General features: G+C 30.8%; 1 protein-coding gene across 1 annotated transcript; it reads left to right on the top strand.

The window, feature by feature from the left end:
* The first annotated feature begins 7654 nt into the window (after positions 1-7654).
* LOC133695219 (bifunctional riboflavin kinase/FMN phosphatase-like) lies at positions 7655-12036 on the top strand. Its single transcript, XM_062117112.1, has 11 exons — positions 7655-7911; positions 8194-8330; positions 8449-8635; positions 9100-9230; positions 9377-9446; positions 9548-9613; positions 10590-10744; positions 10838-10933; positions 11151-11302; positions 11375-11458; positions 11595-12036. Exons 2-11 carry the CDS (start codon positions 8255-8257, stop codon positions 11724-11726), a joined length of 1149 nt encoding a protein of 382 aa, XP_061973096.1. The 5' UTR covers positions 7655-7911; positions 8194-8254; the 3' UTR covers positions 11727-12036.
* Positions 12037-12609: the final 573 nt, after the last annotated feature.

Here is a 12609-nt window from a genome sequence, read left to right as displayed (position 1 = left end):
ATTTTTATCTAAGAAGTATTATTGAAAGGTTAAGACTTGAATATGATTACATGATTAGATTACCAATGAAAAAAAATTACCCTATTTTCCTAAGATCAAGGCTTAAATGTCTTAAAAAATTCAGGGTTGTTACAATTTTTATCAGTTAGTTATTATGTGTTGTTGAGTAACTATGACTGAAAAAAAATCACAAAACATTATGTGCTTATATAGGAGGGGATGATGAGCTCTTCTCTGAAAAAAGATGTCCAGGAACTAATTGTTGTTTGTCTGTTGTTTGTTATCATTGGAAATCCTAGTAGTGGGACTTCTAATGGGGTGACTCGCCCAAAGATCTTGTGTTAGGAATCTATGATGGAGCAACTCACACAAAGATATTGTATTAAGAACTCATGATTGAGTGGTCTGTACAAAGATGTTAGAGAATCATGATAGGGGGGACCAGTCATAAAAGGATATTTGTAGTGGACGACAGTTATCAACTGGGGTCTGAACTCAAGAACGAGTTTCTTCCAACCTGGAGAGACTGATTTAGGAGATTTTTAGGAAAAATAAATATTTTTCTCAATTAATTTTATTTTTTTCAATTTTTATTTTGTATTATTATGCTTTTCTAGTTATTTTTCTATTTGAAGGGAATGATTTTTTTTTTTTGTTATTCAATATTATTAGAGTTTTTTAGTTGTTTATATAAAGAATTGTAATAAATTCTTAACATGTTAAGACATAAATAAATAAAATTAAATATTTTTAGATTTCTTAATTTTGGATTGGAGGTCTCTAATCTGTGTCATTAATTACTGCTTCCCATGTAATCCTTCCTCTGAATTATTTTTTTTTTTTTTATAACTTGGTTTCTGCAATTTGTATACTCCATAAAGCCATCACGTTTTCCATTCCCATCTAGAAAGTCCTAATAAACATTGCAATCTATCCTTCGTTTGAATCGCAAGGCAGTACATGAGATAGAGAATTCTACATCCAATATTTATAATATTTAATTCATAATATAATAAATGAAGCATATTCTTCCTTGACTCGTTTATTAAATTATTGAAACAAATATTTATTAAATTATTCTTAATGTAGAACAAAAGGCTATGGGAGTTTCGGAGAAAACAGACCATCGTACAGCCGTACAAGTAAATGTCCTTTTATCGCCTTATTAAATTATTCCGTTGAAGGAAAGATCCAATTTCCTCCCAAGAAAAGGAATATATTATAGCCGTCAATGCCATGCGTGGCCAGCGGACGTACGCAATTGGCTCGGAAAGCGCCACGCAAGTTACTCCAATATTTACGTGATCCACTCACATTCATTCTTTCATTCATTCAATTAAAATGGTCTGACAGGTTTCATGGAAGATCACTTTGTTTTTAGTCAATCGTATGGGACAGGAGTATGACGTGGATTTGAATTGAATCCCAAATTGCATTTTATAAAAATTTGAATTTTTTTATTTAAAAAATATATTTTTAATATTTTTGGATTGTTTTGATGTGATGCTGATGAAAAATTTTTTAAAAATAAAAAATATTATTTTCATTTATTTACAAGAAAAATATTTTGATAAACAATAACTACTATATTTTTAAACATTTCTTAATATTTGTTTTTTTTTATGTATTTTTCAAATTATTCCACTTTGCCATTTTCTTTGGAACATGGTAAATACATGTGATCCATGACTATATTAAAATATATTATTAAAAAATATTATTTTATATATCTCCATGACTTTTCTCAATACTTTTTTTTAAAAAAAAAACCAAAAGGGTCGACATTAAGCGGGTTGTTGAAATGATTTTTTTTAGTCCACATAAAAAAACAATATTTATACTATTTTAAAAAAATATATCAACAATTCGACTTTTCCAAATGATTTGTTCGTCGTACAGAAACTGCTGGGAAGTGAGAACTAATAATAGAGAGTGATGTACTCTTTTTTTCTAAACTAAACCAAATACTAATAATAATAATTCATAAATCAAAAGCGTGTTAATTAAGATCTCTGGATTCTCATTCTCAAAAAAAAAAGAATCGTATAATATGTTCCAGCAGTAGCATTTACAAAAGCTCTGGCAATGTTCTCTCTCTTTCGGAACCACGCACACACGCAGCTCCTTCCATCCCAGAACAAGGATTCTCGTGGCCATGTCCCTTGGAAAGCAAATCCACTCACACGCTTCGCAGTCGAAGTTCTCTTTGAAAATTCCCAGAAAAAAGAAGAAGAAAAGGATCATGATCGTTGAGCAAAACAGAGTACTGTGTTGAGTTCTGCGAAACTTCCACATGCAGTATTAGCAGGCCAGGGAGGAAAATTCAAAGTCAATTTGATTTACTTTTATACCAACCAGACTCGTTGTTTGTGAATTATGCTTATGGTGATGATTAAACTCCAATTTCCTTCCCCGTCGTTGTCTAAAACGTGGCGTCACTGTATTTTGGGGGTGCCGATTGATCAAGGTATAATAATTTCGTTGAAACTGATTTTGCTAGAATCGAATGGGAAAATTAATGAAACCTTCCAGTTTGATAAATCCAGCAGGCTTTACCATGAAAGAAGTGTCGGCGAAATTATACAGTACTACCAACCAAGAGAGCCGGCAAAGATTCATAATTTTTTGGATCATCAAACCTTGGAGTTATTCAAGATGCTTTATTAAATATAATACATGTAATAAATTTTTGAGATTTTTCTAGAGAATGATGTAGTCTTGACTAGATAAGTAGCTTCTGGTATGTCGTGCACCGGGCTGAATTTGTTTTTATATAAAAAGGGATAAAAAGAATATTCACGATGTAGATCATGTTTGGATCTAATAAGATGGTTTCATCTAATTATATGATATAAAAAAAAATGACAATAATAAATGAACTAAATTAAAAAATAAAAAGAGATCATGTTGACCTGCATAAAAATAGCACTTGCTAAAAGAAAAAAATAACAACTCAATTCTCAGACAACTTAGTGTCGAACAATGAAATTGAGAAAAAAAAATTAAAAAAAAATTGAGTCAACTTAAGTTAGCATACCAAACCTATGATCTTGGTAATGAGGCCTGAATAACTCTATAGAAAGAAAATTCAAAAAAATTATGGTGCCTAATTTCCAACAATTCAAATGTAGAGCATGATATTGAAAAAAAATAATTAATTAAAAGGATAAAAAAATACCAATAAAACCGGGAAAGGCTTCAAACCCCGAGAGCTAAATCATAGAAGGAAAAACAAGAGAAGCTATAATGCTTAATTCTCAAATTAACCTAATATTGAAGGATATAAATGAAAAATATTAAATCTAAAAAAACAATTCAAAAAAAGACTCAAGTCACCCAAGCTAACCCGCTAAACCCACAACTTAGGTCATGATACTTAGAAAGGAAAGCGAAGAAAATTACGAAACTTGTTTCTCAATAAACTCAATGTTAAAAGATGAAACTAAAAAAAAATCATTATAAAAAAAATCTTTTAAAAAACTCAATGTCAACCCAAGTTAACATTATAAACTCATGATCAAGCTCATAAGACTAGAATCAACCCATCAAAAAAAAATCATTAAGCTCAATTTTTAACAAACTCAATATTGAATGATGAGATTAAAAAAAACAATAAAGAAGGACCTAAAAGGAAAAAAAAAATAAAAGAATGAAAACCAAATTTAAAATAAAAATAGAATGATAAAACAAAAAAAAAGAGAATAAGACCAATAAAAAAAAAAAAACCTCCACACGCCGTCAATTATAACATGTGCCACATCACCGGGAAGATCTTGCTATGATGCTTACAATGCAAGTGCGGATGGCGGTGTTATGCCATTGGATAAAGGCTCATGTGCTATAAAAACACGATAACTAACCTCAACACGTGACAATCATTCTGCACTGCCAGTTTACCTTATCCCACCGTATTGTTTTAACTTTAAATTTTGGTCTCGTAATACTTAATTATTTTACATGAATATAATTTTAATTTATTGTCAAACCTCATTCGAGTGCTAGAATTTTCCTTCAACATTTCAAGAAACTCGTATATGGGCAACCATAGAAAACTACCAAGTCAAATAAAAAAAATTGATTTAAAATTATTAAATTAGAAAACAAAAAGTTAAGTGACAGAAAAAAATATATTTTTCATTGACCAAATTATTCCCTAAGACTAGCATCTAAAAGGGATCGAACACGATGGATAGGCGAACCCAAGGGCCGCCCTAGCAACAGCAGTCGAAGTTTCTTCCATCAAGTGGGTCTCTTTTCTGCAAATTGTCCACAGCTTGTTTTTTATTCCAATAAATTTGTTCGTTTATTTTGTTGTAGATAAGGACAGAATCTGGGTTAATTAGCTTTGCACATCCCTGTACTCTTAAAGTTTGCTTAATATGATCCTCTATCAATTAATTTTTTTAATCCAAACCTCCTACTTGAACAACATAGCACTCTTTAATGGGAAAACATATTAATGAAATGACTATATTAAGAAAATTTCAAAAGTGAAGAAATATCGAAGTTAATTAACCAAAAAAACCAATCCAAAACAATTCTATGTTGAGACTTGTAAGAGGGGTTAATTAGGTTTATTTTCATAATTTTGTTAATGTGTTGTCTTATCAATTAAATGTTTTAACATGATTCTCCAATTTAAGCTGTGTTATTTATTTAGGCCCTTTCATCTAGTTTTTAAAGTTAAAAACCAGTAAAATCATGAAAAAACTCGAACAAAAATCAGACTTTTAAAGAGCTATGATCTTGGGTCAAGATTGTGTTTGGACTTGATTATTTCTAAAAACATAATTTTTTTTGGAAAAAAAGACCTTTTAATACGCAAGTCAGTAAACGTATGAAAAAATATGTAAGAATGAATTGTTGAATAGTGAAATGTTGAGTTTGAGAAAATTATTTATATTTATTTATTCGACGATCCAAGATATTTATAGTTCTTGATCATGTTATTTTATTTCGAACAGTTGTATAATAATTGATCGGTAAAAAAACTAGTCTTATAATTGGTGCTGACACTATCATTGATAGAGTAGTTGATAAATGTTATTGACGTGTTAACTAGAAATAATTATTGGTCGAGAAAAAAAACACTTGATTTTGATTTTGTATAAAACATGATGCGTCTTGCACTATTATTATTGACCAAAAATGTGATGTAAACCCCGCATTAAAATTAAAAGGGTGCAATTGCAAACAATTTGTCAGGAAAATATAGAAAAAATTATGTATGTGCACAGTGAATGACGCAGTGTTCGAACTCCTCTCAGAACTTTCAAAGATATTCAGACATGTGCGTATTGATCAGTGGTAAAAAAAGTGTGTGGAGCTGTAGTTATTTGGGTCATGGCTCAAATATCATGAGTGTTGGGCTGTTTGGGCCCAACAGCAAGAAGAGTGTTGGGCTGTATTCATTTGGGCCACAACATGAATGTCATATTTAAGGGTGTAACTATTCATTTTCTCTCTCGCTTTAAGAGGATTAAGTTATTAATAGCCTCTTTATTAAAAAAATGAAAATTTATTAACGACCTCTCCTCTTAATTACGTAGATTGCATTAAAAAAATCACCCCCAATAGTAAATTAATAAATAAAGGAAGAAAATCAAAGCATCAATTTTTTTTGGTTTCTCTCTTATTAATCAAAAGCTGGAAAATACTATGCCACCAACACTTCTTGGCAAGCAAACTCAATTTGATGGCAAGATCAAATATCCAAATTATATTTAATGACAGTTTCTTCCTCACTCTCGATTTGGGATTAGAATTTCCGTAAGTTTATCTCTGCTTTCTTCTTTATAAACCTCCTTTTCTCCCTCGAAGTAAATATTCAAAATACTTAATTTTGGATGGTTAGAATGATGGATGTGGTAATGATCTTGAGTCTGTATTTAGTTTTTGGATAGTTGGTGGTGGTTTTTTTTTAAAAAAAAATTTCTAGGTATTTTTATGCTCTATATTTGTGGTGTGTTTGCGATTTCTAGATTGTTTAAACGGATAGTGGTGCGATTTTGAGTTTTAAAGTTTGTTTTTAGAGTTTCATATGTTAAATAAAATTTTAAAATATAATTTATATTATTTTTTAATACGGATAAATATACTATTAAATTTATACTTTCTTGTTAAACACATGGACAAGTCTTGACTGATTTAGGGAATGCACATGTTAGTCTAGATTTAAAAGTCCTTTTCTGGGTAATTTTAAGAGTAAATTTTCACATGCATTTAATGTAAATCTCATGCGAATCTTAAAATTAAACCTAGAAAGTTAAAAAATAGAGCAAACCTCTTGATCAGTGGGCTAACCTCCCAAGTATATAAACCTATTTACTCATTGTTATAGATAAATCCAGGGTGAAATGTTCTTGTTTATTGTTATTTTAATTGTTGGATTACAATACATGTTACATAAATAATAGGATGGGGCTGTTATTATGATTTTCTTTATTTGAATATGTTTATATTTCTCAAAGCAGCAAGAGTGAGATGTATATGTACTTAATTCAATTATTTTTTTGGTTTTTAAAATTAAGTGTGTTTGGTATTATGATATATACATGATGAACATATCAAAATTATCTAAAAATATCTAAAAATATTAATTTAATGTGTTTTCATGTTAAACATAATTTAAAAACACTTTTAAAAGCAAATTGTAAGGATAAATAAGAAGGAATTATAAAACATGGTTAATATGTATTTTAGTGAGAGAAACTATGATGTTATTAGGTAATGCGGCCCAAACAGTGTTTCACAAAAAATTAATTTTTTTTGTTTAAAATTAAAATTTTTAAATATTTTTGGATTGTTTTGATGTGTTGATATTAAAAATAATTTTTTTAAAAATAAAAAAAATATTATTTTAATGTATTTTCAAGCCAAAAACAATTTGAAAATAAATTGATATCACACTTTCAAACACATCCTTAAAAACATCTCTAATAAAAGATATTATTTAGAAGAGCTAAATTAATAAATATAATTTTTTAATAGTATAAATATTTATTTTTTTTGCTTATGTGCACTATAATGGTAAAAATCATTTAGAAGAGCTAAATGTATTTTAATATATTTGATATATAATTATTTTAATAACATGATATAACTCGCTTGACTTAACGAGTTTAAAAACAACCCGGATGATTCTGAATCAACCCAATATTAAAAAATAAAATTTAAAAAAGATAAAAAAAAATAACCCGAGTCAACCCGAGCGAACTTGCCAAACCTATGATACGGGTCATGAGATCAGAATAATCTTATAAAAAGTAAATGAAAAATATAAATTTAAAAAAATCAAAGGAAAAAAAACTAATGAAGAAAAATATTATTTTAGCATTTTTGCTAAAGATGTAGAAATAATATTTTTATAAAAAAATATATTTAATTTAATAATTTTTTAAAGTATACAAAACAAGTATTGAAAGGCCGAAAGGCCCGAAACAATTTGTTTTTCCTTTAGCATCTCCATTAAAGATGCTCTAAAGTAGCGGACGCTCACATCAGGCCATGCACGTAGGACCCTCTGGATCACGTAACGGAACTCAAGTAGGAGGACCTGATTAAAAACACGTAATTGACGAGGACTGAATTAATAAAAGTATGAAAATAGAGGAACATCCGAGCTAATTAACCCTTGAGAGAGCCGAAGAGAACTTATTCCATCCAGAGGGTCGGGTGGGAGAATATATTTGGCACCCTGACGAAAATCCTACGAGTGGCAAGAAGCACTTGCAAACCGAACAAAGCATCGAATAAGAAAGGAACCGAAGGGGAATGAAATGGTATAAAACGGACAGTTGGTTGCACCTCGATTTCTCAGTCGTGTGAAAAAGCTCATTCAAGTAGAGGCTGATTTTTTGAGCAGAGGTGAAGAGTGGTTTTGTAGTTATCAATAATTAATCAATCTAACAGGTATGGTATACTGCCTTGTTTACCTCCTTTCATTTTCATAGATTCCTTAAAGATTGTCTCTTAGTATTCTAGTTTTCCGTGTTTTTTGTGTGTGTGTGTGTGTTATCGGGAAAATCCTATGTTGCTTCCTAGGCAGATTGTTATGTTCTCTTTCTGGATTTGTTGACATCCAAGTGATGTTGAGTACCATCCAATTTGATTTAATGGACTGCTTTTGAGTAATTTGAATCTGTTATTGGGCATTTCTGGTTATTAATGAACTGGGTTTTGCTTCAATTTCAGGGTTAGTATCGACGTGAAGAGAATCTAATATAAATCTATTTGTGTATAATAATTGTTAAAAATGTCGATTGCAAAGCCTTTGAAGAAGGCAGTAGCTGCTGTCATTCTTGATTTGGATGGTACCCTTATTCATACAGGCCAGTTTCAGCACTTGGATTCATTTTCAGCTTTTACTTTCACCAACATTTCACTATCATATTTGTGATAAATATATATATAAACACACAAGTTTTTCTTTTCAATTTCATGGCACAGATGGCATATTGGGCGATGTTTTAAAAGCTTTATTGCTCAAGTACGGAAAACAATGGGATGGGAGAGAAGCTCAAAAAATAGTGGGGAAGACACCTTTGGAAGAAGCTGCTATAGTGGTGGGAGATTATGAGCTTCCTTGTTCAATTGATGAATTTGTGACTCAAATCACCCCATTGCTCCACGATCAGTAATTAATCTCTACACTTCTATCTAGTATTATTTAATGTGGATATCAGATCTTCTGTCATCAAGATCTCAAAAATATTATCTAGGGGGCATTTGGTATGCAGATTCTTAGATGACTTCCTATAACGTGATTATTGGAAATATAAAAGATGGGTGTACATGAAACACATATTTGACTTGTGTGTGGTTGATCATGTGACCATGTAGATGTGTAAAGCTAGGATAAGCACACTGTTAGATTCCCATTTTGTTGCCTCTTTTATTTTATTTATTATTTTCTTTTCCTAAAACTTGTAATGTCAGGACTTTATTATGGCTTACTATGATCAGTGGAAAATTTTGATTTCTGACTGTTTGGGACTCGTTTTGGCATTTGTCTCTCATTATATTACATGGTGACTGTTGTATGGGTTCTCTATCTCATATATTGGAAGTAATTGAAACGTGTCTTTTATTAATTTGAAGGTTTTGCAACATTAAAGCTCTTCCTGGTGCCAATCGGTTAATTAAACATTTGAGTGGTCATAATGTGCCCCTGGCATTGGCTTCAAACTCTCCAAGGGCATACATAGAATCCAAAATTTCTTATCAACATGGTAGGTTCTTGTAGGAAATTTAATGAAACCGATAAGTTTTGTTTCCTGTTTTATCTTTTGAAAATTAGCAAGTCTGGCATAGCAAAGAGTCAAACTTGACAGACATTTGCACTACTTGCTTGGTTTCTCACTTTTCATGCTTATAGGATGGAAGGAATCCTTTTCTGTCATCATCGCTGGTGATGAAGTGAGAGCAGGAAAGCCATCTCCTGAAATGTAAGATAAATTATTTCACAATTTTTTGGATCATATATCTTGTTTAACTGAAAAAATCGTGTATGTTCTTTGATTCTGAATCTACAAGCTTGCCTTTCTAGATTTTTGGAAGCTGCTAAAAGGCTAAATATTGAACCATCCCGCTGCCTTGTCATTGAGGATTCTTTGTGAGTGAGTTTAATTCACAAGTTATTATTGTAGCGAGCCTTTTGATTTGTCCAACTTTCCTTGCAAAGGCTATTTAAGGAATATGCTTTTTCTTTAAATAGTGCAGTCCTAAATATTGGTTGGTGCAAAACATTGTATTACTGTCAAACAGTCTAATTCTGTCTGAATGTTTTAGTTGGCATAAGATTTGATAAAGAATTGGCATATCTTCAGGACCTGACCCCTGTTGCATCTGTTTTTAGTTTTCCACTAGGCTGGTGTTATTCCTACCCTATACTTTATTGAAATGACAAGTAACCTTTTATTATATGTTTTTGTAATTATAAATAAGTTAGAGCATCAGAATAGCCGCTCTCTTTACTAAATATTTATAGCATAATTATATACTTGAAAAAAGAAAAAGAAAAAAAAGAAGTAATAATAGATGATTGCAAAATATTTAGAGATTTATTCTATCGAAAGATTCGTGAACTTTTTTTTTTCCCGAAAAAGAAGAACAGATGATGCCAAAATATTTAGAGATTTATTCTATTGAAAGATTAGTGAACTCTATTTCTAGATTATTTGCATCATGAGTTTTTTCACCCAAAGAGTATCTATAATGAATTTGAATTCCTAAACATTTATGCCTAGACTAAGAAGTAAACAAAGTTGCTCCATGCAACAATATATATATATATATATGCATACACTCTAATATGATCATGGGTACTAGTTGCTAGTATTTTAGTATAACGCAAGGAAATTTTGGTATGTAAAACTATATAATATAGTATTATAATTAAGGAAACATATTAGTCATGGGTAGAAAAAAGGTGGGGTGTGAATAACAGTGGATGGAGTGAGAATAACACCAGTCAGCTGATGTTCCCTGCCTATGCATTCTACTTTTTCTGACCCAAACAACAATTAGAATGTTGTTCATTCTATTACGAAGTTTATTTACTGATCCTGAAAAGTTTTTGTGTATGTTAGGCCAGGTGTTACTGGTGGTAAGGCTGCTGGCATGGAAGTAGTTGCCGTACCATCCATTCCAAAACAAACTCATCTTTATATTGCAGCAGATGAAGTGATCAGCTCTCTACTTGATTTACAACCTGAATTGTGGGGCCTCCCTCCATTTGATGATTGTAAATCTCTGAAGACCTGGATCAATGTTGCAGTTTTATTTAACAAGTTTTTTTTCATCCTAGTTCTCTTGGGAATTTGATTTGTGATTGCAGGGATAGATGGTACTTTGCCATTAGAAATTTGGCATATAGGTGGTCCTGTGGTTAAGGGACTTGGTCGTGGCTCAAAGGTTCTTGGAATCCCTACCGGTATGGAAATTTCTGTGTTCTCTTTGTGTGTCACATCTGAATTTGTAGTTATAGAAACACATTTCAGTTTAGTGGGAATCTACTTCATTACTTATCTGACCTTGATGTCACACTTTGTTTCAATGAAATCGAGCATAAAGCCGTGTTCTCTATGCCTGCTTTGCTTGATGACTCCTATTTCATATCAGCATCTAACAAGTTTGTTCATTTATTTCAGCTAATTTATCTACCAAAGGTTACTCAGCACTTCTTTCGGAACATCCATCTGGTGTGTACTTTGGTTGGGCTGGATTATCAACACGAGGTGTTTACAAGATGGTCATGAGTATTGGTTGGAACCCATATTTCAACAACACTGAAAAGACAATAGTGAGTTTAACACTGAAACAGCTGATGATCTATTCATATCTTAATATATTCTCTAAATAGTTTGTGTTGTAGGAGCCTTGGTTGCTTCATGAATTTGATGGGGATTTCTATGGCGAGGAACTGCGCCTTGTGATAGTTGGCTATATTCGACCAGAGGTATAATCAACACTCATCTGTTTCCTTTTTGAATCCCTTGCTATAATCACACTAATCGGTGTTCTTTTTGCATCCTTTTTTCCATCGAAGTCTTGTCTTCCCTTTTTCACTGAAGTTTGGGTTTGGAAAACTACAGGCCAATTTTACAACACTTGAGAGCTTGATAGCAAAGATTCACGAGGATAGAAGAATTGCAGAGAGAGCTCTAGATACTCCATTATACCTGAAATACAAGGATGACCCATATTTGAAAGGCTCTTCCCTGTGATCGTGGCAAGCATCCATAAACTCCATGACCCTTGAAACTTTTCCAGAGCTTATATTGCAGACAGCATTTGCCCATTATAGAAGACATTGGTTTGTGACCATATTGTTTTCTCATTTCATGAAATGTTAGGCCCGTCTCATAATCACCGTGGGTGTAAAACTGAAACGATCCCCCCGAAAGCCCCCAATTATTGTTACTGATGATTTATATACCAGAAAATTGTTGATAATATACTAAAATTATAGTTGGGAAGCATTTATGCAACCTAATGTTTGAGCCTTTAATACCATGAATAAAAACCCTTCCTCCACTAGTACTTCCAGATTCATCTCCATTTGATTACTCCTTTTTTTTTATTTTTTTCTAGTTCACATTTGAAGTGATTAGTCCCGTTTGTTTTTATGAAATAATTTTTTAAATTTTTATATGTTTGTTTATTATTAAAAAAATTAGTTAACAAAAAACATTTTCTAATTAAAAAAAAATTTAGTTTGGTTTTCAGGAAGTTTTTTTTTTATTATTTTGAGCGGAAAATATTTTTCAGAAGTTATGGAAAATTCAGAAATATCTTGTTATTTGTTGATTATATCAAATTTAGACCTCAATCTTTTGATTATTATATATTTTTTTTATTTCATCTTTTAAAATTTGATTTAATTTGATTTTTATATAAATTTTGGTTCTTATTTTTTTTATTGTTATTTGCTTTTATCTTATTATTTTTTTAATTGAAAATTTTTATCTATCATATTTAGTCCATATTCTTTTGATTGCTATTTATTTTTTTTGAAATAATTTATGAAATTGTAATTATTTTTTTAATTGAAAATTTTTATCTATCATATTTGGTCTATATTCTTTTGATAACTATTTATTTTTATTT

The sequence above is a fragment of the Populus nigra genome, chromosome 5, assembly GCF_951802175.1.
Source record: "Populus nigra chromosome 5, ddPopNigr1.1, whole genome shotgun sequence".
NCBI lineage: Eukaryota > Viridiplantae > Streptophyta > Magnoliopsida > Malpighiales > Salicaceae > Populus > Populus nigra.
This window is presented reverse-complemented; position numbering and strand designations above follow the sequence as displayed.

Bases quoted from the DNA above. Each gene is read 5' to 3' on its own strand.
- LOC133695219 (XM_062117112.1), top strand. From the start codon at position 8,255: ATGTCGATTGCAAAGCCTTTGAAGAAGGCAGTAGCTGCTGTCATTCTT. The intron at 9,231-9,376 runs GTAGGTTCTTGT...TCATGCTTATAG, and splicing joins CAAAATTTCTTATCAACATG to GATGGAAGGAATCCTTTTCT. The intron at 10,934-11,150 runs GTATGGAAATTT...CATTTATTTCAG, and splicing joins GGTTCTTGGAATCCCTACCG to CTAATTTATCTACCAAAGGT.